Source organism: Rhinatrema bivittatum, chromosome 4, assembly GCF_901001135.1.
Source record: "Rhinatrema bivittatum chromosome 4, aRhiBiv1.1, whole genome shotgun sequence".
Lineage (NCBI taxonomy): Eukaryota > Metazoa > Chordata > Amphibia > Gymnophiona > Rhinatrematidae > Rhinatrema > Rhinatrema bivittatum.
Window position 1 is genome coordinate 227,400,541 of NC_042618.1, and position 24,659 is coordinate 227,425,199.

The 24,659-nt window shown below is 47.0% G+C and overlaps 2 protein-coding genes across 6 annotated transcripts in view; one reads left to right on the forward strand and one right to left on the reverse strand.

Moving 5' to 3' along the window:
* MANSC1 (MANSC domain containing 1) overlaps positions 1-1,630 on the reverse strand; it is a 29,860-nt gene extending 28,230 nt beyond the window's left edge. The window contains exon 1 of one of the 3 annotated variants that reach the window (XM_029599797.1): positions 1,512-1,630. The gene's annotated coding sequence lies outside the window, so the exon portion shown is untranslated. Of the gene's footprint in view, positions 1-776; positions 801-1,020; positions 1,042-1,511 lie in introns of those variants that run through there. The other 2 variants (XM_029599799.1, XM_029599798.1) reach the window with 2 other exon arrangements.
* Positions 1,631-22,760: 21,130 nt separating this feature from the next.
* Positions 22,761-24,659, forward strand: part of BORCS5 (BLOC-1 related complex subunit 5) — a 207,112-nt gene continuing 205,213 nt past the window's right edge. The window contains exons 1-2 of one of the 3 annotated variants that reach the window (XM_029599802.1): positions 22,761-22,803; positions 23,948-24,047. In XM_029599802.1, the coding sequence (XP_029455662.1) occupies positions 23,990-24,047 (58 nt within the window). In that variant the 5' untranslated portion in view covers positions 22,761-22,803; positions 23,948-23,989. Of the gene's footprint in view, positions 22,919-23,947; positions 24,048-24,659 lie in introns of all 3 variants that reach the window. The other 2 variants (XM_029599800.1, XM_029599801.1) reach the window with 2 other exon arrangements.

Genomic DNA, 24,659 nt, shown 5'->3' on the forward strand with positions numbered 1-24,659 from the left:
CTGAATATTTCCTCAGGAAAAACAAAATTTAGGCCGATACAGTAAGATTGTGTGAAAAAGGGGCACTCAGTGTTGAGCGCCCGCTTTCCTAACATGTGCCCAGCCACCTCTCCTGGGTAAGCGATACCGTATTTAAATGAGGGGGTCGCGCTAAAAAGGAGGCGCTAGGGACAATAGCTCGCCCCTAGCGCCTCCTTAGCAGCAGAAGCCCAGGAGCGGGCTGTCAGCGGGTTTGGAAAATGGATGTTCAATTTTACGAGTGTCCGTTTCCCTAACTTGTGCACAGCCATGGGTTAGGAAAATGGACGCTCGTAAAATTGAGCATCCCATTTCCAAACCTGTCAGTCGGCACACTTTTTTTTTTTTTTTTTTAACCTTTTGGTTCCTCTGACTTAATATCACCATGATATTAAGTCGGAAGATCCACCAAAAAGCAATATTTTCTGTTTTTCTGTACACTTTTTTGGGCTGCTCAGAAATTAGCGCCTGCTTTTGGGAAGGCGTTAATTTCTGAGTGTAAAATGTGCAGACTGGGCGCACATTTTTTTTCTGTATCTGGGGGTAATAGCTCATCCACATATATTTGCATGTGATGAGCGCTATTAGTTTCGGGGGTTTCACGCATTTTCGATGTGCTAAACCCCTTATTGTATAAGGGTTGTGGATGTGCATCAAACAGTGCGTTCAACTGAACATGCTTTACTGTATCGGCCTGATTGTTGTTGCCCATGTCCTGCCCATACTATCTAGAAGACTTGCTGGCTTTATATACCTACACTGCATGTGTTCTGGGGTCTCACGTGTTGAAAGAGATCAGAAGATATCATCCCCACCACAGCTTATCCCACTTCCGCTGCACTGCTGATACAATGTGCCTCACACTTCTATTCCCGTTATCACAAGTCTTTTGGGTGGGCCAGCCTCCTCTTCTAGTACCAGTTTCAACAGGAGTAGCCAACGTGGCATTGCTTCCCAACCTTTCAAAATGATTGGGGGGATGCTAAATTCAACACAAATTACCTTTCCCTGGATATAGCAAAGGAGTTTGCTCAATATTGGGGGATGCCACCCACGCACGAGGGACTATACAAAGCCCACTAGTTTCGTTCTTTCATTTCAACCAGCAATGAGTCACTTTCACTGAATGCCAGCGCAGGGGAGGGGGCGGCGGAAATTAAGAAGTCTAGCTTTCTAGTCACGGGCCTTTCCAAACTTTCTCTTTTCTAACTGCCTCCACAGGGAAGAGGAAGGTGCGTGAGAGGGGGAAGACACCAATAACTCAGCTAACCGCATTCTGCCATCGCCCTTCGGCCAGAATATACAAGCCGCTTCCCCGAGCTCAGAGAGCAGGAACTAAAGCAGCGAGGAACGCGCCACCGCCCACCCCGCATTTCTCTCAACCCCCGACGGGACGCGTGCCGAACCCCTCTGACCCCCGGCGGGAACCGCGCACGTGACGCAGAGCGGCGCGAGAAGCTAAGGGAGGCGCAATAGCGATAACTGGAATATACCTCTCGTGAAGCGCCTCGTGCGGCCCCCCCCCCGCCGTCTTCCCGGCCGCACGGGACGCCAAACGTCTTGCAAACTTCGGCACCGTCTCCGAACCTCCCCACTTTACGTCCAAGCCACACCCAGCCGTGTGTGCTGCCTCTCCCACTGTACTTACAGGACTTAAAAAAAAAAAAAAAAAAAAGACGCTGATTTCCTTCTGAGTGGCGAAAAAAGAAAACCTTATTCAATGCAAGGCGCTTAGATTGTAAGCTCGCTGGGATAGGGTCCCTTCACGCATGTAACTTATTGTAAAGTTCTCTAGTTTAGGGTGCTATAGATATACTGAAATAATGATAATGGGATTTTTTGGAGGAATTAAGACCGACTCTTCCACTGGAGAGAGAGTGGAAGGGGTGCTAGGATGGAGTTCTGACAACCAGCAACACAAGACAAAAACAGTTTCATTTATTAGATTCATACTGGTGGAAAGAAATAGAACACTTTTAGAGATTTCACTTATTTCATTTTGGGGGAGGAGTTGGGGATTGGGAAGGGCATATCTGCCAAATGGAATAAACCTGGCCATCCCTAGCAGCAGTGGTTCCAGAAATGTTTGTAAGGGAAGGCATAAAGAGGGCACAGTGAATTTCAGGATGGGCAAGCACCAGTTGCCTCTCCCTCCAAAGTGGTCCAGTCAGACTAGGGGAGCAGCTTGGAGGGCCCTTGCTCCCCTCTGGTCCCTAGAGGAGTACAAAATCAGGGCGACTGCCTCGGGTCTCATTTTGGCAGGAGGGCAGAGCTTCTTACCTGTTTCGGAATCCTCCTCTGCCAGCTTCAGTCCAAAGTCTGAATCCACCAGTGACAAATTTACGATTCTGTTGCCCTTAGGCACTGTTGATGCTGTCACTTCTGTTGCGTTGGAGGGTCCCCACTGTCAGCAGGTGGAGTGGGCTGAAGGTAGAGGCCGCTGGAGTTTCACCTATACCAGGCCTCGTTCCCCGCGGGTTTGAGCCTTTGGGTGCCGGGGCCGGCAGGACTTAGGTGGGCCCTCGAGGTTGGTTAGCAAGAGAGGGTTGGTTCAGCCCAGAGACAGCAGATGATAGGTGGTGTAGTCCTATCCTGGACTGGGTACAGTACTGGTACTCGGGCGCCAATGGAACGGAGATTAGCTGGGGGCACTCGAGCAAAGATAGGCCGAAGCCTAATAAGTCCACGTCCAGGGAGTAGGCTAGAAGAGGCGTCAATGACAGGCTTGGATCAGGGCCGGCGGCAAAGCGGAGGTCGTGGCAAGCAGTTGAGAGAAGTCAATAGCGTTAGTCAATCAAGGCAATGGTCTAATCACGGAGAAGTCTATAGCGTTAGTCAATCAAGGTCTGATCACGGAGAAGTCTATAGCGTAGTCAGGCGTAGTGGAGATCTGGGTCTGGAGACAGACAGTGGCGTAGTCAGGCGTAGCGGAGGTCTGGGTCTGGAGATAGGCTAAAGCGTAGTCAAGCAAAGCAAAGTCGATATCCATAGAGTCAGTCGAAAACATAGACGGCAGGAACCGGAAACAACGAAGGTCAGGAATGAAGAGTAGAGACGATTCTCTAGCAGCAACGAGTACTCGAGTAGCGAGGAGACCTGTTGCAAAGGCAACACTATGGAGCGAGGCCTGAGCTTAAATACACTGAAGAGTTTGACATCATCATCCGGGGCCGCGGCCAGGTTCCCGCCGTGGGCCCTTCATAAGGATCAGTGATGCACGTGCGCGTGCCTAGGGAGGTGAGGGGCTGCGCCGCGGGTCTGCCACAGACGGCACGCGTAACAACTTCCCCCACCTTTCCAGAAAGTCAGACAGACATCAGAGGTCAAAAGATCTAAACCACAGACCCACTGTTTTCTATAGCAAGAATAGGAAAATTCTGAAGTATATTGACAAACACGTCCATTGTTTATGTTACACAAGCCGTTAAGCCCGTTAAAACGGGCTACATCCCTCTGTCTCTCACCTCCCCCTCTTTCACCACCCCCTACCTCCCTCCCTCTCACTCTCCCTCAGTCCCACTCCCTCCCTCCCTCTCACTCCTCCTCAGTCCCAACTCCCTCCCCTCACTCTCCCTCAGTCCACGCCCTCCCCCTCTCCTCAGTCCCACTCCCCCCTTCTCACTCTCTCAGTCCCACTCCCTCCCTCCCCCCTCCCTCTCACTCTTCCCTCAGTCCCACTCCCTCCCCCTCCCTCTCACTCTCCCCAGTCCACTCCTTCCCACTCCGCCCCTCCCCCTCAGTCCCCACTCCCCCCTTCTCACTCATCCCTCAGTCCCACCTCCCTCCCCCCCCTCCCTCTCACTCTCGCCTGCAGTCGCCACTCCCTCCCCTCCCTCTTCCCTCAGTCCACGTCCCTCCCCCTCACTCTCCCTCAGTCCCACTCCCCGTCCCCCATCCTCAGGTCCCCTCCCTCCCTCCCTCCCCCTCACTCTCCCCCTGTCCCCCTCTCCCTCAGTCCCCCCCTCCCCTCCCTCTCCGTCCCCTCTCTCTCCGTACCTCTCTCCGTCCCCCTCCCTCTCCCTCTCCGTCCCCCTCCCCCTCCCTCAGTCCCACTCCCTCCCCCTCAGTCCCCCTCCCCCTCTCACTCTCCCTCCCCCTCAGTCCCACTCCCACTCCCTCCTCTCCCTCCCCCCTCACTCAGTCCCCCCTCTCACTCAGTCCCACTCCCTCTCTCTCCTCCCCTCTCACTCAGTCCCTCCCTCTCTCTGTCAGTCCCTCCCTCTCTCTCTCCTCCCTTGTTGCCGCCGCCGCAGCTACCACCGGACGCCGCCGCCGCTACCACCGGACGCCGCCGCTGCCACCCGCCGCCGCCGCCGCTACCACCAGACGCCGCCGCCGCCACCACCGGACGCTGCCGCCGCCGCTGCTGCCACTCAATGCCGCCGCCGCCGCTGCCACTGGACGCCGCCATTTTTTTTCTTTTTTTTCTGGCTCAGACCGACGTGCTCGCCCGCACATGCGCGGTAGAGCTGGTCTCTACTGCGCATTTGCGGCACGTCGGTCATCCTTCGTTTATTAGGTAGGATTATACCATGTTTTTTTCCAAACGTGGCTTGTGTCTTTAGAATTTATTTTGTTTTTACTGCATGAAGAAAAAGGATCTCAAGAATCAGTACAAGGAGGAGATCATGGGTATAGGGAGAGAAGAAGTTAGGGAGACCAGGGATGGAGAGAGGAGACGGAGAGGGTAAGAGGTCCGCGGATGGGGATGGGGAGAGAAGAGCGAGAACTGGGGATAGTGAAGATGGAGGAAGATAAAAGAGGGAGGATTTTGAATCTGAAATGAGGGAAGAGGAGGAAGAAAATGTTAGGAGAGGGATCAGATATGGCATTAGGGGTTGGAAGGAGAGATTGTAGAATATGGGAGAAGAGAAAGGAAAGAAGGGAGGTTCCAGGATCTGGGAAACAGAGATTCAGTGAGAAAGGATCCAAATTGCTGTGTGAGAGAGAAGATGGGAGGAGGGAGGTGTCCCTCCCTACTGGTCCTGCTCCCTTTGCATCCCTCTCTTCCCACCCATTCTAGTATACATTCACACACCCCTTCTCCCATTCCCCTCTCTCTCACACAAGTTATATGCTTCCAAGCCAATCCCCTCTCATCTTCCAGCCCCTCTTCTCACTCTTCAATGACTCCCTATTCAGTCCCTTCTAACCTCCCCAAAATTATTCCTTTGTTCTACTTGCTTTAGGCTCATCCCTTCCCTTCTCTTCCCTGCAACTAGATCAGGAAGCTGAGAGCGGTTCTCTACCAAGTGAGATTCCACACAGTTGGAAAGCAGCAAATTGTCAACCATCCTGCTCCCTCCACCTAAGGTTGTCAACTGACTCTAGATTTTCAGGACAGGTTGATTCAGACCTGCTTTTACTTACCTACATGCAGGTACTTATAGTCTTGCTTTTCTTAGGGAATGCAATATGGAAATCAGAATAAATCCCAGCATGCAATGGGGTAAAACCAAGATTCGATCAACCTGTCCTGAAAATCTGGAGCCAGTTGGCAACACTACCCCCACCCAATTTTTGCCACCCTAGGCACAGGCCTATTGTGCCTATTGACAAATCCAGGCCTGACCAACACCGCAAGTTCAGGCTTCAGATTGAAGCCGGCAGAGTAGGCTGACACAGCTGTTCTCTCAGGACAAGCAGGATGGTAGTACTCGCATATGGGTGACATCAACAGGATGGAACCCAATCACGGAACAGGAACACTTCTTGTCAAAGTTTCTAAAACTTTGACTGTCACATTGAGCATGCCCAGCATGCCACCAACTCTCATCCAGTAGGTGTCCCTCCTCAGTCTCTTTTTTTCCGCGCAGCAGTTGCCTCGCGGTTATCAGGAGCCCTGTGAGATTTTTCCTCACGGAACTTTTCAAACTTAAAATAAAAAAATTGCACCTATCAGGAGGTTCCTCCTCGTTGAACATTGACATTTGCTAGCATCGGTAAGTTTTTACCTGCTTTGTTGTGGTCGGTATCTGACGATACTCTCACCGGTGCCCGATGTCCACTGACCGTGTGCTGGCGACTGGCTTCAGGAAGTGCCCCAAATGTCCGAGGACTATATCCATTACGGACCCGCATGATGTATGCGTTTTATGTTTGGGGCCTTCCCATGACATTCAAATGTGCACCAGTTGCGCCCAAATGACACCGAAGGGCCGCCGGGCCCACTTAGAAAAAATGGAACACGTGCTCTCATCTAAGCGTTTGGCCCCATCTACTCCAGCTAAGAGTGCACCACCTGGAAGACGTCTTCGTCATCGACTCCATCGCCATCCACTTCTCAGCACCATCGACCGCCAATCACCGGGTTCCTTCCGTTCAAAAGCATCGACTTCATCTTCGGCACCAGAAAAAGACCGCGCCAAGCACCGAGAGAAGCACCGGCATTGGCATTGAAAAGATACTTCCTCCGGTGCCGACACCGACAATCGGCATCGAAGTCTGAACCACGGACGAAGAAATCCTGGGGAAAGGAGCCCCCATCCTCTTCTGGACCCGGGACACCGAGGCGATTCCCACCACCAATGGTGCTGGGAGCCGAGACTCCACATACTGTGGACCCTCCGGCGATGCCTCTGGAGCCTCCAGCCCCGGAAGTGGTGTTACCTACACCAGCCTTCCGGGAGGAATTAAACTGGATGGTTCAAGAGGCAGTTCTCCAAGTGATTAAAGAATTCCAGTCGCCACCAGCACCGTCTCCCATGCCAAGGCCTGACCCGATGCCTACTATGTTGGCTCCATTACTGGAAAGATTAGACACCCTTATCGGTGCACTTCCACCAGTGCCCACGCCTTCTGGGCCCATGATTCCCTCGATGCCACCGATTCCTCCTCCGCCATCAACACCAATTCCGCTCTCATTGGACGATGAAGACTGTGACCCGTCGATGCCGGACCCGATTCCGGGTCCATCTGGTATTATACCACCCCGGCGTCCATCCAAAGCACCAACACCATCGGTGCCTCCACCGACCTCGGTGCCTCCTCCATCGGTTCCTTCGGTGCCACCTCCGGATCTGGCTGGATTAGGACTTCTTCCACCATTAGAAGAACTACAAGGTGTAGGAGACCAGCCTTATGATCCTTGGACTGAGGATTCCTCTGACTCCCAGGATTCTGAGGACATCCCATCAGAACCTTCACCTCCTGAGGAGAGACAGCGTTCTTCTCCAGAAGATCTTTCGTTTGCAAGCTTCATAAAGGAAATGTCTGAAACCATTCCCTTTAAGCTGCAAATTGAAGAGGATGTCAGACACAGGATGTTGGAGGTTCTCCAATTTGTGGATGCCCCAAAAGAAGTCATGGCAATCCCAGTTCACAAAGTCCTCCTTGACTTATTGCATCATATCTGGGAACACCCAGCTACAGTTCCACCGGTAAACAGAAAAACTGATGCTATCTACCTAGTCCAATCAGCCACAGGTTTCCAGAAAATCCAGCTCCCCCACTACTCTGTCGTGGATGAATCTGCTCAGAAAAAAGCAAAGAGATCCCGGCCTCATTAATCTGCCCTGCCGGGCAAGGAGCAGAAATCTCTGGATGCCTTTGGACGAAAAGAATTTCAAGAGCATTTCCTACCAGCTATACATGACCCAGTACACTAGAAACCGGTGGAAGCAAGTACAAGATTTCTCTGACACTCTGCCAGAAGAATTTCAAGAGGGTCTAACTTTCATGTTCCAGGAAGGCCTTGACGCTGGAAAACACGATGTGAGAACTGCCTACGACATCTTTGACACCGCCTCAAGAGTATCCGCAGCAGGCATAAGTGCCAGACGATGGGCTTGGTTAAAAGCGTTGGACTTGCGTAAAGAAGTCCAAGAAAGGTTGTCAGACCTCCCTCGCACAGGGAACAACTTATTTGGGGAGAAAATACAAGAAATAGTTGTGCCTCAAGGACCATCATGAGACTTGGCGGCAACTTTCTACTGTTCCCTCTGACTTTTCATCCACCACTAAAAGTCAGTTCAGAAGGGATCCCAGGAGGCAAACCTACAAAGCCCGTAGGTATTATCCTCCCCCATCTCGATCTCATCCAGCCAGACCCTATCAGAAAGGTCAACCTCGCCAACACAGACCTCCCAAGACCCAACCAGCTCCGCAGATGGGTCCTGCGTCAGGTTTTTGACTCCATTCTAGAAAGCAACAGCCAACCTCCAGCAAATTTTCCTGTAGGAGGCCGCTTGTGCCACTTTGCAAACATATGGCAGACAATCACAACCGACCAATGGGTCCTTTCTGTAGTAGCCAAGGTTACCATCTAAACTTCCTGACGCTTCCACCAGACTCCCCACCTCATCCTGCGAGGAGAATAACCAACCACTCTCCAATTCTCAAGGAGGAACATTTAACCCTCCTCTGGTCCAATGCCGTAGAACTGGTTCCCACAGTTCAGCGAGGGAAGGGGTTCTACTCTTGTTATTTTCTAATTCCAAAAAAGTCGGGCGGCATTCGACTTATATTGGATCTACGTGCCCTAAACAAATATTTACGCAGGGAAAGATTTAGAATGGTAACCTTGGGCTCCACGCTCTCTCTCCTCCAAAAGGGAGATTGGCTTTGCTCTCTAGACCTTCAGGAGGCATATGCTCACATACCAATAACCCATCCGCATCGAAAATACCTCAGATTCTTAGTCGGTCACTGACATTTCCAGTACTGAATGTTGCCCTTCGGCCTAGCGTCAGCACCACATGTGTTCACAAAATGCCTAACAGTAGTAGCAGTTTACCTAAGACAACAAAGCATCCACGTCTATCCCTATCTAGACGATTGGTTGCTCAAAGGTCCATCCAAAGAAGTAGTTCTTCACTCCCTTCATCTCACTCTACAGCTACTACAATCCTTGGGATTTCTAATAAACTATCCCAAGTCCAATCTCACCCCATCGCGTAGCCTCTCTTTTATCGGGGCAGATTTAGACACCATGCAGGCCAAGGCATTTCTCCCAAGGGATCGAGCGCACACGTTGTCCGTCTTGGCCAAAACAATACAGACTCGACGAACCACAACAGCTCGTCATTTCTTAACCTTACTAGGTCACATGGCGTCCACGGTTCACGTCACCCCAATGGCTCGTTTAGCCATGAGAGTGGCACAATGGACCTTAAAAACACCGTTGTTCCAGTCATCTCAACATATGTCCCACATTATCCACGTCACCAAACAGCTTCATCTCTCACTAGCTTGGTAAACCGGCATGATGCGACTCCCATCGCGAATGCCGGTATATAAGAAATTCAAATAAAATAAAATAAGAGTCCAATCTTCTGATAGGACTACTCTTTCAATCTCCAGAACCTCATATTACACTAACCACAGATGCCTCCAACCTCGGTTGGGGAGCCCATGTCAACAACCTGCAAACCCAGGGAACTTAGACCACAGCAGAATCAAAGCACCAGATCAACTTTCAGGAGCTCAGAGCAATACAATACGCCCTATTTGCTTTCCAGGACTGCCTTTCCAACAAGGTAATCCTGATTCAAATGGACAACCAGGTAGTGATGTGGTACTTCAACAAACACAGGGGGCACAGGCTCTTACCTGCTATGCCAGGAGGCGGCACAGATCTGGGCCTGGGCTCTCTCCCATTCCTTACTACTGAGAGCAACCTACTGGCAGGCATGGACAATGTGATAGCGGACAATCTCAGCCGGACCTTTCATCTCCACGAATGGTCCCTAGATCCCACTGTAGCATACAAGATATTTCACCAGTGAGGCCGCCTGCACATAGACCTCTTTGTATCGATTCACAACTGCAAAGTAGACAATTTCTACTCTGTTCACCACAGCCACAAGACACTACTATGGGATACCTTCGCCCACTCGTGGTCAACGGGTCTTCTATATGCCTACATTCCACTTCCACTCATTAGCAAGACTCTCGTGAAGTTACGCAGGACCAGGGCATAATGATCCTCATAGCCCCTCACTGGCCGCGACAGGTTTGGTTTCCCATCCTACGCAACCTCTCAATCCGACAACCAATTTGCCTGGGCACAGATCCAACTCTGATAACACAGAACAACAGATCATTGTGTCATCTGAACCTCCACTCTCTGTCTCTGACAGCATGGATGTTGAAAGGTTGATACTATAATCCCTAAACCTTTCAGACACTGTGTCTCAGGTACTCATAGCTTCACGAAAGCCTTCTACTAGGAAATCTTATCATTCCAAATGGAAGAGATTTTCCTTGTGGTGCACAACGAAGAAATTAGATCCCTTTTCCTGTCCCACAACAAGGTTCCTGGACTACCTCTGGCACCTTTCGGAGTCTGGTCTATAAACTTCCTCCAAGTGCATGTCAGCGCCATAGCCGCTTACCACAAAGGCATAGGAGATGCTCCGATATCAACGCAACCCCTTGTAGAGCGCTTTATGAGAGGATTGCTACAACTGAAGTCTCCATTGCGTCCTTTGGTTCCAGCATGGAACCTTAATGTTGTACTAGCATGGCTCATTAGGAATGGGCTTCGCTTTTATCTTCCGGGTCGGGCGACCTGTGGAAAACTTTGTTTTCCAATGGGTCTTTTATTTTTTCTCGGCAATCTTCGCCGAGAAAATTAGAAAATGGCGTGGGCCATCCAATGCTCCTTCCATGTGACAGGGGCTGACCAATGGCACTGGTAGCCCCTGTCACATGGTAAGGGCAAAGGGCCAGCGGCGCCATTTTGTTTACTGGCAGCCGACGGCCCAAGAGCCGGAGATCGCTCCCGGGACCCCCACTGGACCACCAGGGACTTTAGGCAAGTTTTGGGGGGGGGGGTTGTAATTAACTAAATTTGAAGGGTTGGGGTGGGTTTGTTTTTTTTTAAATAAATGTGCCCTTCCCCCCGCACTAACCCGAACAACGAATTTTCCCCGAAGTTCAGGGAAAATCCATCTCGAGATTTGGGTCCTCTGACCCATGCCAAATTGGACAATTTCTTTGAAATTGTCCAATTCGGCAAAAACAATTGCACATCCCTATGGCTCATGCAACCTGCGTTCGAGCCCCTGCACTCTTGCGAGCTACGACATCTCACTTAGAAAGTGATTTTTCTAGTTGCTATAACATCAGCTCGCAGTCAGTGAGCTACAAGCGCTGGTAACATACCCACCGGATACCAAATTTCTTCACGATCGTGTGGTACTCTGCACTCACCCTAAATTCCTACCAAAGGTAGTTTCTGATTTCCACTTAAATCAGTCCATAATACTTCCTACCTTTTTTCCAAGGCCTCACTCACATCCAGGTGAGCGGGCTCTGCATACCTTGGACTGGAAACGTGCACTAGCCTTTTACTTGGACCACACTGCACCCCCATAGGAAGTCCACACAACTGTTTGTCTCCTTCGATAAAACCAAATTGGGAGTTCAGGTGGGCAAGCAGACTCTGTCCACCTGGCTGGCGGACTGCATTTCTTTCTCCTACCAGCAAGCAGGCCTTCCGCTACAGGGACGCGTAAAAGCACATTCAGAAAGAGCCATGGCAACGTCAGTAGCGCACCTCCGTTCTGTACCTCTTTTTTTTTTTTTTATTTATATTTTATTAATGTTATAAACAATACAGACAGCAATATCCGCTTGTCTTGACAAAGGTGCAAGAAATTTACAAATAACATATTTTAACATAAAGGAATTTTCCCTGTTATAAAGCAAAAAGAGACTAGATGGTTAACAATTTGAGCAATACTTAGCAACTTTCAGAAGAAAAATAATGGTGCATACATTACATACCTTAGACTAGGATGTAGTGACAGGCAATCTTGCATCAAGAAAACTTCTCAACTCACTTGGTTCAAGAAACACAAACCTTTCCTGCTGGTATTTAACCACGCATTTACATGGGTAATATATAGTACACTGGGCCCCTAGTGACTTTACTTCCTGAACCATTTGTAGGAAATTCTTTCTGCGGACTTGGGTTACCCTAGTAATATCAGGGAAGGTCCAGATCTTTTGACCTAAATATAGTTTTTCTTTATTCTTTAAAGACAACTTAAGTATCTTATCTCTATCCACGCTCATCGAGAATTTGACACATAAAGTGCCTCTAAATTCGACCTGCTCAGACATGGTCTGTTCCAAAAAGACTGTTAAATTACTTGATTCACCCTGTTGTACATTCTGTGAACTATTCCCATACTTCTTTTTCCCCATAGCTATAAAATAAATTTTCTCAATAATTGGTATCTCTCCTATAGTTAACTTTACGTTTTCCATCATATAATTCTTAAATTGCTCATAAGGAGATATTAATTTTACATTAGGGAAGTTCAAAATTCTTAGATTATTATATCTTATTTGATTTTCAATCATTTCAATTTTCCTAGCATTCAACATGTCTCCCTGAATCAAGCCTGTCTGAAGTTTTTCAACCTGAGTGAACCTATTTTCTAAACTTACTATTTTCTCTTCATGTTTTACAACAACTGGTTCAACTTTTAATATCTGGTTTTGCGTGCCCACAATAGTTGCATTTAAATTTAAGATAATTGACTTTAAGTCTGTAAGGGTAGTCCAGATAGTTTCCAAAGTAATAGGTTGTGTCTGAAGCACATGGGAATTGCCCAGTATACTCACTAATCCTTGAGGACAGATTTCACTTCTCATAACGGAAGCCTCTGTCCCCCCTTCATGCCCCGTAGGTGTTGATGTTATGGGTACACCGTCTTTCCCATCGGTGTTCCCCAAACGTATATGCCTAATCACTTCCTCCTCCATGATTCCTCCGATAGGGTTGACTTCCTTTAACCTATCAGGTTGGTTGCCCAAACCCAAATCTGAAGGCTGTGAAAGGCTCGGGGGTAAAGGAGTCGTAGGTTCTCCGGGACTTAGCGAGGTGTTAAATTCCAGTGGTGCCTGTGTTTGCTCTCCACTTACACCAACGCCTGGCAACGCCCCCGGAGTCACGGCACCAAACCACGTGAAGAAATCTCCAATAGTTGACTGAGTAGGAGCATTAGTTATTGGGGTCGGAAGTTCCCCTCTAACTCTTCCTTTTCTCTTCGTGTGAGGCATAATATTTAGGTAAACAATTTACTGGGATCTTCACGCAGGTAATTTCACTCACCAATCCAGACTCAAATGGCAGCTGCGCTGAAAAGAGATTTCCTCCGCCTGTCCGCCCAAATCCGGACGAAGCCGGACAAAGCCGTGCGCTCCCCTTAGGTGTGCGCGGCTTTGGCGGTGCTCCGGCGGCAACGGGGCGCCGCAGTAACGCCGATTTTATGGGCGTATGTTCCTCCCCTCAGCGTCGCAAGAGGCTAGGAGCGGGACGAATCAGGTGAAGTCTCTGGTATCCAGGCAAGTCTCTAGTCCCCAGCAGCTGCGGCTAGAACACCGCAGTAACGCCGATTTTATGGGCGTATGTTCCTCCCCTCAGCGTCGCAAGAGGCTAGGAGCGGGATGAATCAGGTGAAGTCTCTGGTATCCAGGCAAGTCTCTAGTCCCCAGCAGCTGCCCCATTCTGTACCTCTTGCTGACATCTGCAAAGCTGCCACATGGAGTTCCCTCCACACCTTTGCAGCTCATTATTGTCTCGACAAGGCTGGCAGACAGGATTCCATCTTTGGCCAGTCTGTTCTATGTAATTTGTTTCCAGTTTAATAACCCAGCTTCCTTCCTGCAACTCACTGTGAAACTCAGGCTGCCCTCCTTCCCCAAACCACCCGTTGTTGTGCCTGTTGCATGTCATTGGGTGCTTTTGGTTCGCTTAATCGGGCATCCTGTAGCTCGCTTTTCACCCATATGTGAGGACTACCATCCTGCTTGTCCTGGGAGAAAGCAGAGTTGCTTACCTATAACAGGTGTTCTCCCAGGACAGCAGGATGTTAGTCTTCACGAAACCCACCCACCACCCTGCGGAGTTGGGTTCACTTACGTTTTATTATTTTATTTTTCGCTCGTGCTTTTTGCTACAAAGGAGACTGAGGGGGATCCCTACTGGATGCAGGGTTGGTGGCATGCTAGGCATGCTCAGTGTGCCAGTCAAAGCTCTAGAAACTTTGACAAGAAGTGTTCTGGGATTGGGCTCCATCCTGATGATGTCACCGATATGTGAGGACTAACATTTATTTATTTTTTATTTATTTATTTAAAAGATTTTGTATACCGTTATTCGTGGTTACATCACAACTGTTCACATGGTGTTAATATCCTGCTTTCCTGGGAGAACAACCGTTACAGGTAAGCAACTCTGCTCTCTCCTGGCGCAGACAGGAGGGAAAGGGAAGAGGGTCCCAGTTGGGGGCTGGAATTAGGAGAGAAATACAGGGTGGGGGCGATGTAATGAAACAGGCACAAAAATCTGTGCATATCTTTAGCATAGGTTTTCATTTATTTACAGAATATGAAAATGCATAACCGCAGGATGCAGTAAGTTAATAGTATGCAAACGGGCCATGTGTTAAAAGATGCTGTAAATGCTAAAAACAGATAATGCAAGTGTGGTAAAAACAAATCAGGTATAAAAGTCAGCTTTAGGCATGGAAACAGAACAGATAGCACTCACATTAGCAAGAGGAATGAAAGAAAAAGATACTGCCTGTCCCTGGATATGTATACATGTTTTAAATTTCCCATGTTGTTGGCTGCAGCAAGTTCCAGTTCTGTGAAGTTTCTCTGTATTGTAGCAGGGGGAAAGGTCTGCTGGGGAGAGAGCCGGAACAGAGCAGCGTCATGTCAGGATGAGGCTGTGCCCGAGCTGGGAGCACCGGGGGCTGGATAGATGGGGGTTAAGTGGCTGGGAGTGGGGTGCTGAGCTGCCGCTCGCATGAGAAGCTCTGATGTCATCAGCAGCTCTGCAACAATCAGCCCTTTCAAGGCGAGGCGAATCAGAGCGGTGTGTAAGGGTTGGCTGTGCCAGTCCCATCAAGAGAGGGCACACACACAAATACAGGTAAATAGTACACTGCAGGGAATAGAACACTGCTGTTACAAGAGAACTTGTTCTGAATTCTGGTAACCTCAAACCCTTGTCAGATCAGCTGTTGCAACTTCAATTAAGTGGCCCAGGAGTTTCTTTTTTTCTTGTCACTGGGATTTTCTTCCAAGCAGGGGTGATCTGAGAGCATGACTTTTCTGCAGGTGAACTGTGTGTGTGTGGGGGGGCGGGGGGAGTGTACAGGTTAGTTTTACACCACTTCAGATCCAGGAGTTAAATTTCCTAAGGTAGAAACATGTGCTAATCTCTCTGAGCTTTGGCATGCCTTTCTGCATTGCAGGGTAATTCCTAATACCATCATTAGCATAGGATTTGCATAGACAAGCACTAACCTTAGCGCAGGTTTTAACCCACATTTTAGAACATATTTTTTTCCACACAAAAAAACCCTGTTAAACACCAAGGTTAAGTTTGTGTGGAAAAATGAGCTCTCAAACATGGGTTAAAACCTGTGCTATGGTCATTGTGCATTATTACATCGGCCCCAGTGGGATGGGTAAGGGGCCTGCTCTGACTGAATTATGCCAGAACCCATGCTAAACAAATATAATTTTGGAAGGGCTAAAGCAAAAGAATGATTATTTTTTAAGCAAAAATTTGACTTTGTCCTTCTTCAGCACAACAAACTTACCCTGATGTGCATGTAATAAGTAAAGACAATGATACACTCTACAGGGCCGATGCAATACAAGTGCACCGAAAGCGGGCGCTCAGTGTTGAGCACCTGCTTTCCTAACACGCACCCAGGCACCTCTCCTGGGAGCGCCATGCAATATTTAAATTAGGGGTCGCGCTGCCAAGGAGGTGCTAGGGTCGGTTGCGCACCCCTAGCGCCTCCTTGGCAGCGGACGCCCAGGAGAGGTCGGCTGTCGTTGGGTTAGGAAAGCGGACGCTCAATTTTACGAGCGTCCATTTTCCTAACCGATGCACAGCCACTGGTTAGGAAAATGGATGATATTAAGTTGGAGGATGTACAGAAAAGCAGTATTTTCTGTACAACATTTTGGAGTGCTCAGAAATTAACGCCTGCTCTTGGCAGGCGTTAATTTCTGAGCATAAAAATGTGAGGGTGAATATGTGGGAGAATAACTAATAGCCTCATCGACATGCATTTGCATGTGATGAGTGCTATTAGTTTTGCTGCACGTTGGACATGCATTTTGGATGTGCTAATCCCCTTCTAGCATAAAAGGCTGTGGACGCGCCTAAAAAATGCATGTCCAATCGCAAGTTAAACAGTGCACTCAGCTGAGCTGTTTTGCATCGGCCCCTAAATAAGTTGTGTAACTGGTGTGTTGTAAAAGTTTTTGTGATGCATGGGAAAATAAGAATTCAGATTTAATGGTCTTATCTTATGTTATCTACATATATAAATATATATTTTTTTATTTTGCTTTTTTGTGCTCCACTCCCATGAAACACCAGGCCAGAGACTTGCTCCATCTCTTTATATGACCATATCCATCCCCCTTAGTTTTGGATGGTCTGGGTTTCAGTACCCATAATTTCTGCACCACTGGAAGAGGGGGTTGAAGTTTGGGACCAGTATACTCCCCATCCTCTCACCACTTTACTATAAAACTAGGCAGAATCCAGTGGGACCACTGAGCGGAGAGTATCATCTTGCTACTGGGTAGTGTTTTGGGAAATTTTAGAACTTAAAAGGATTTGGGGAGAGGTAAACTATTGTGGTATATTCTTTAGTATGTGTATTTGTGTTTCTTATAAAATAAAGCCAAGAGTAGGAAAAATCTTAGGGGTAGATTTTAAAAGGTGCACGTGTGCATCCATGTGCGCGTGGTTCCTGGTGCATGCACATGGATGCGATCATTTTATAACATGCTCATGTCGTGCATGCATGTTATAAAATGCGATATCCGTGTGCACATATGTGCCGGATTTTAACATTCACGTGTGCATGGGTTGGCAGCCCACGACTCACGCGGGGGGTGGGAGATTTTCTAAAGTACGCACGGCGACGCGATTGGGCCTTTGCCCAGTTCCCTCCCAGTCCGCTCCAATTAATGAACTTTACCATAACCCTACCTACCGTTTCTTCCTTTTCCCCTCTCCTACCCAATCCCTAAACTACCTTACCTATCCCGTATTTTTTTATTTCAATACTTACTGCTCCTCCGGCCAGCTGCCAATGTGTGCTTCCCCGGGACAGCATCTAATGATGCTATCCCGGCCTGTCCTGCCCCTCCCCTCCCATGCCCCTGCCCCGCCCCTTTCAGACAGGCTGGCAGTTCAGCGCATATCGGGGGATACGCATTGGGCCAAGCCCATTCTAAAATGTGTGCGGCGCGCGCAAGGCACTTTATGTCCAGGATGGCATAGAATCCAGCAGGATAAAGATCCTGCAAGAGACTAAATGCACAATCAAATCTTTATGGGTAGAAATCCCTGTGTGTATTAGGGAAGAGTATAGTGATAGGAGTATACTACCATCTACCTAGCCAAAATGATGAGATGAATGATGAAATACTGAGAGAAATTAGGGAAGCTAACCAAATTGGTAGTGCGGTAATAATGGGAGATTTCAATTACTTCAATATTGACTGGATAAATGTATCATCGGGACATGCTAGAAAGATAAAGTTCCTGGATGGAATATGACAGTTTTATGGAGCAATTGGTTCAGGAACTGACAAGAGAGGGAGCTATTTTAAATCTAATTCTTAGTGGAGTGCAGGATTTGGTGAGAGAGGTAATGGTGGTGGGGCCACTTGGCAGTAGTGATCTTAACATGATGAAATTTGAGTTATTGACTGGAAGGGGGCAATAAGTAAATCCATGGCTCTAGCACTAAACTTTCAAAAGGGTAACTTTGATAAAATTAGAAAAATAGTTAGAAAAAAACTGAAAGGTGCAGCTACAAAGGTCAAGAGTGTGCAACAGGTTGGACATTGTTAAAAAATACCATGTTAGAAGTGCAGTCCAGGGGGGATCCAAGATGGCCACATGCTAAGGGTTGCTGCTATGTCAACAAACCTCTTGCCCTTATTTTTTGCCTAATAAAAATGTTACCTTCTTTCAATATGGGTAAGAAGAAGGGCAAGGCTAGAGCATTCCCGGATACATTGGAGGGTCCGTCTTCAGCTGGCCCGATGGATAAACACGAGCCAAGATCTTCTCCCTGGCTCCGTTGAAGCGTCTTGGGCAGTCCGTCGAGAAGTGCTCTTTTGCACTCTAACTCTGGAGCAGCGCCGAGTTCTTCTTCAACCTGGTCCCCTCCGTGGGTGGCGCTCATGTGATTGCTCTGCTCCCGTCGCACCTTGATGATATCACACTGCCAATTGCTTCGGCGTCGGGGGGAGCCTGTATGGAGGAGGCAAGTCATGGACCTGGTAGCTGGTCTGCTGGGGGAGCTGAATTTCTGCCTGTTTCTTCTTTTCCTGTTCCTTCAACGGCTGGGAGTGTTTTCACAGTGGTAACTTTTACTCCTTTGGTTAAACCTCCCAACATTACTCTGGACATAATATGGGAAGCTATTGCTAATCTTTCCAACCAGGTTTTCCCAGTTTGTTTCACAACAGCGGATATTTTATGGAAATTTTATCTATCAAGGAACGTCTGCGTCCACCTGTTTCCAAAGCCTATTTTCTTCCTGCAAATGTGAAAGTTCCTCAACCGATTGATACTCCTGCTGACCCTGGCCTTGTTGATTCTTCTCATCTTTCCTCTTTTCTTGAAAATTTAATGGATGAAGCTATTGTGCCTTCTACTTTACTTGTCACCATTGCCTTGGACTCTGACCTGGACTTTATGTTGAAATTGTTTTTTCATAACAGAGATATTACTTTTTTAAGGTTTAAGATTTGTATGTTCCCTGATGTGTCCAAAGTAATCCAGTCTAAGAGGAAACGATTTCTGTTGATGCGTCCTGCTGTCTTGAATTTGGGGGCTTTTTTCTGGCTTTATTTTCTTTGTAAATGTGTTAAGTTCCAGGGGGTTAAATATGTCTCCTTTGATCCTTTCCAGCTAAGGGGTAGATTTTAAAAAATACGCACGGGTGTACATGTGCGCGCACTACCCGGCGCGCACACATGAATGCTCGATTTTATAACATGTGCATGCAGGCGCACGCATGTTATAAAATCGGGGGTCGGCGCGCGCAAGGCGGTGCACACTAGTGCACCTTGCACGTGCCGACGCCCATGGCCTTCCCCCGTTCCCTTCCCCCTAGCCTGACCTTCCCACCCCTTCCCCTAGCCTTTCTGCCCCTAACCCTCCCAAATTGTCTCACCTTTTGCGTCTGCCGGCAGCCTGCCAGCACGCGATCCTCCAGAAGCCTCTGGCCCCGCCTCACCCCCGGACCACCCCGCCCCACCCCTTTAGTAAAGCCCCGGGACTTAGACGCGTCCCGGGGCTTTACCCGTGTCGCTGGGCCTTTATAAAATAGGCTTGGTGCGCGTAAGCCGATTTACGTGCGTAGAGCTTTTAAAATCCGGCCCTAAATGTTTTTCTTAATGATAAAATCAAACAGGATATTGTACCCTCAACTTCTAGCCTGTAACTCCTGTGATTTTCTGGTGCTTTTTACATTTGAAGTTGCTTGCCCTTAGCAATGCTTGGCTTTTTTTCCTTGCAAACTTTTCTTTTGTCTTCTCTTATTTGTATTTGGATTGTTGCACTGTGCTGGACGGGAGCGCTAGGGGGCACTCCCCAGTGCGGGACAAGTGGTGTGTGCCCCTGCGGTGAGATAAGTCCAAGTATGGGAAGGACTCAGGAGACGAGATGAGGACTTGTAATTAATGATCCAAAGAGATGAGGACTTGACTCTGAAGATCAGATGAGACGAGGACTTGCCACTGAAGATCCGAAGACTCTCAGGAACCTGCACCGAGCGCGCCCTCCACAGCCAGTTAAGGCCAGGTGTGGACCATGCCACGGACAGGCATATACAAGAATTCATTCGTGGAGAGGGGCAAGTGCAAGGAGCTCTGAACCAAGAATGGGTGCAGGGTTCAGGTAATGGTTCAGATTCAGGTTCTGATTATCAGAAGATGTAGTAGGCCAGACTGATAAACTGAAGAGCAGTAAATCACCTGGACCAGATGATGTATTCACCCCAGGGTTCTGAAAAAACTAAAAAATGAAATTTCAGACCTATTACAAGAAATTAGTAAACTATCATTAAAATTGTCCCTGAAGACTGGAAGGTGGCCAATGTGTGAGTATACCACCACCCTTCCCAGCTCGCCCCTCCACTCACCCCCTGCTAATCCACGACAATCTCAGAGTAATAATTCGAAAGTTCTCAGGTATGGCTATAATCAGGGAATACCAGGATTCAAGATATAAAAGCCATCTCACAAATCTGCATTTTTAGGTGGGTTTTTAATGTATCCAGAAATGGAGCATTTCAGGCTTACAGAGCAGCAAGGTGAAAAGTATGGAGTTGGAAGTTGGTGATGGAGGATTAGGGCATAGATGAGAGCCCTTATGTTCTTATGTAGCAGCTTGCTCAGATGAATGGAGGTGAAGAACAGGGGTGTAGGGGGAGATAGAAGAGGTAAACTAAATGCATTTGTAGGTGAGTAGAAGAAGCTTGAACTATATGCAGAAGTGAATGAGAGTCAATGTAGTGACCTGAGAAGAGGGATTATTTGACTGTAACAACACTGGAAGAAAAGTCATACAGCTGAATTGTGAATAGACTGTATTGGATATAGGTGATTCGTTAGGGGACTTTATGAGGAGCAGGTTGCAATAGTCCAAGTGGAAGGTGATGAGTACAGATTTTTTAAACAGCATTTGGTTTTCTCAGCTGTAGCACAACAAATTTTAGAACTGGGTCCCCAAAGTTTAGAGTCTTCTCCCCATATTCATATAGATCCAAGCCCCCATGGCATAGCAGTATTAGTAGTCTTTTGCCAAGCTTTTTAATTTTAGGAATTATTGTAATGCAATCTCAATGACTATTCTGGTTTACTATGAATCTTTGCTATGTTTTTGTTTTTATTTACCCTTTTTTGTTTTTTATTTATATACTCCTTGCCTTTTACTTGTATCATTTGATTATACTTGTATTATTGGATTATTTTAATGTACATCGCTTTGATTTTATGTAAGAAAGGTGATCCATCAAATAAAGTAAACTAATTAGTCAATCTAGTCAATTATTAAACAATTCTCAGTCCTCCAATTTTCTGTATTACTCTTCCATCTCATTCATTCCAACCTCTAAACCTTCATCTATTATTTAATAATTGACCACTAATATTATACCTTGGGGACCCATATCTATTTATGAGTTTCTGCATCAATATCTATATACACATACTCTATGTGCTGTTCAATTTAAATATATAATAATAATTTGAATTGGGAAGCAGAACCAAAACTAAATGCAAAACTAAAATCTTTCAAAAAAGACCTAAAAGCCTGGCTACTCAGCCAAACTCTTAATGACAGCACACACAATGATCTTAAAATATAATCCCATAGCCTTCTAACTTTCAATCTCCCCCTTTGACAATCTCTCCCGCTTCAAGCTACAGATGCTTCCTTTTATGATTTGAACTCAGATATTTCTGTGTAACTATTCAGTGTACCTATCCTGTGTATATCTTGTTCTGTTTATACTACTATTATATGCCAGTTCTCAGTTTATTGTTAAAATCAAATTTTTAAATTTTTAAATGTAACTGGTTGCTATAAATGTAAACAGGGGTGAAGGCAACTCTGTTATACCTCGGTATATAAAAAAATGCTAAATAAATAAATAAATAAATAGACCACCGAGTATGCATGAACCATTGTGGATAAAATACAATGAGACACATATGGACACATTCATTGTAACTGGTTTCTCTATAGACAGGGTGGGTGACAGGCAAGATCAGTATGGACTTCTTGACAACAGGCATGAGCACAGTAGTCAGCTCATGCAACCTTACAGGCTTGATGGAGGCAGGCAGTGGTGACCTGAAGGTTGTTAGGGGATCTTAGGCAACACAGTCAAATCTCAAGAGGTCCTTAAAAGATTATTTTTGAGATCTTTAAGCTCACATCTATGTAAACACTGGACACGCGCAAGTTGCGCGAATTTTGGCCAGAAACATTCTATTTATATTCTTGTAAACATTTTATGTGTTTATATATCTTTATAGATACATCTGTATATATTCTTTTATTTCAGGTTTGTGCACATTTGAATAAAGCTGAGATATTTTTCCCAATTTCCTTGCCATAACATTAATATAAATTTAAACAAATGAAAATGTTTAAAAATGTTTACATCACATTTTAGTCTGGGGCATTGGTGGAGAATATCAAATATTTAAAAAACCGATACGTGCAGTCATTGGAGAGTATATACCAAACAAGATATACATGTACTCACGCAATTATTATTGTATTGTGGATCTTTTTAATATTCTTTGGGGGAACTAGATAGATAAACAGTCAAGCGTTAAAACTTACATAGAGCCACTTCTTTGCTAAAACTTCAGTCCGTCTCCTACCCCCCCCCCAAAAAACTTTCAAGATTTTGGACCCGGCCTAAGGGGCGGGGCCCAGTGCGCTCGCCCAGCTTGTCGTAAGCTGATTTGACTTCACTGATGCAAGCAAGAGACAACAGCCAAGCAGATAAATGACCGAAACCAGATCAAAAGGCAAAAAAAGAATAACTAAATGTAATGAATGCGCGTTTACACTTAATAAAGCGGGACTTCTCCTGGGTTATACCCCAGGCTCCCTTCAATGTATTCCTCTTGGTAAAGAGACAGACAGTAAAAGCCCCAGCGTCGGCCTCTTTAAGGGAGTGACGTCTCGCCGGGGGGGGGGTGGAGATTTCTAACCCGGAAGAGAAACAATGCTCACTGGTGCGGTGGCCGGCTGTGAGTGAGTGAGCTGGTGGAGGATCTTGGAGAGTAGCTCGTGTCTCGGTCGGGGGCGGGAGACGCTGGATCTGTGTCCCCTTGTAGTGCTGCGGGAGAAATTGCTGCAGGCGCTGTAAGGAGATTCTCCCGACATGCGGGTGGGGGCGTTCAGCTACATGGGAATCAAAGAATGAGACATTTCAGTGTCCCGGATACCCCGCTGATCAGTAGTGTCACCGTTAATTCCCAGCCAAATGCTTTCCCTCAGATCGCCCAGTCCTTCCAGCTGTGGATTGGATGCGTGATGTTGGTTGAGACTTGGCCTGTGTGGGTTGGATCCAGGGGAGCACTGGCAATAGTGGAGTTAAACATGATAAGGGATGCAGTGAAGGGCACATTGAGTATCAACAAGCTTTTAGCTTCTGTACCAAGGTAGCTGTGCCAGGTGTGAATGTATGCCTTTCTGGCTGGATGCTAGTTACAAAATAGGAGATGAATATTCAGCAGTGCTGCGAGTGGATAATTTATCCAGCTACAGTTAGCTGGATAAACTGCAATGAATAGTCAGTGGAGCTTTTACTAATTAGATGCTCTGCTGAATATAGCTGGATAAAGTTCTAGATAGCCAGATACACTTATCTGACTAGATTTAAGTCTGCTATCCTGCATGACTGCACTTAGCTGGATAAGTTATCTGGCTAATTTAAGTCCACCACAGAATACTTCCAGTTAAACAATTAGCTAGACAAGTCAGAAGTGCTTAAAGCAGTGGGAAATTTGAAACCCATGGTTTGTCTGGCTAAGTCCCAAAGTTAGCCAGACAAACTGAATATTGACTCAAAGGTATTTGCCAGGAAGATGGCTTAAGAATTGCTTTCCTTATGTCCAGCTGTTCTGACCAGGACATGAGAATTGACTTTTTAGGAATAGCAGATGCTGGCTAGGCTGATGAAATGGAAGCGTGATAGGTGGAGGCAAAGATTCAAGAATTATAGCAATGGAAACTAAATTGGAAGAGAATGGGAACAGAAAAAACTAGGAGCAGTGAAGAATGAGCAATTCATGGAGAAGTGGGTGGGAGGAATGGCAGCATTATCTTGTACAAGGGGTGTGGGTGCTCTGGATTTTTCACACTGTTGTTTTGATTCTCCCGTATTTGCAGCAGTGAGGAAAAGAAGAAAGATTGGGGCGGTTGCCCAGCAACATGGGAGCAGAACAAAGTGCAGAAGCTGAGCAAAAGCAGAATGACTTGAACACCTCAGGTGGGTTTGGAGCAGGTGTAAAAACTTGTGCTTGTATAGGTTAGATTGAAAAGAATTCGTCATTATTTAATAACCTGGAATAGAGTTGTCAGTGCATGTGACCATGTAAATACACTTCCAATGTAAGGCAATGACGGTGAACCCTAATCAACTTGGGTGGCCAAAACCACTTACCAGATCTCTGCATGCCATGGGTTAATGGGACTTTTGCTTCTGGACTTCTGCCAATTTTTATTTTTTTTTTGTAAGGTGTGGTTTATAGTTGTCCATTTTTTGGAGCCACATATACTGCTAAAACAGTCTGTGGCTGTTTTCATTAGCTTCTGCACTTGTGTATATTGTCAATTTTTATATCCAGCGGTTGCACTGTGCTTGACCTGCGCTCCCGTTGTTTGGGTTACAGGCAGAGCTTTGACTGTGGTTTTTTTTGCCAGGCTTCCCACACACTGTGGAGGAGGCCTCTCTCTTTGACTTAAGTGCTAGATGAGTAAGTGGCACTAGATCTTGCTGCAGCTCAGGACTGAGCTTGGAGCCCTTACAGATCCCACTGTAGGTGGCTATGAGCATTCACTGACTATGGATCTGATAAAGCTTGTCTTCTACCTTTTGCAG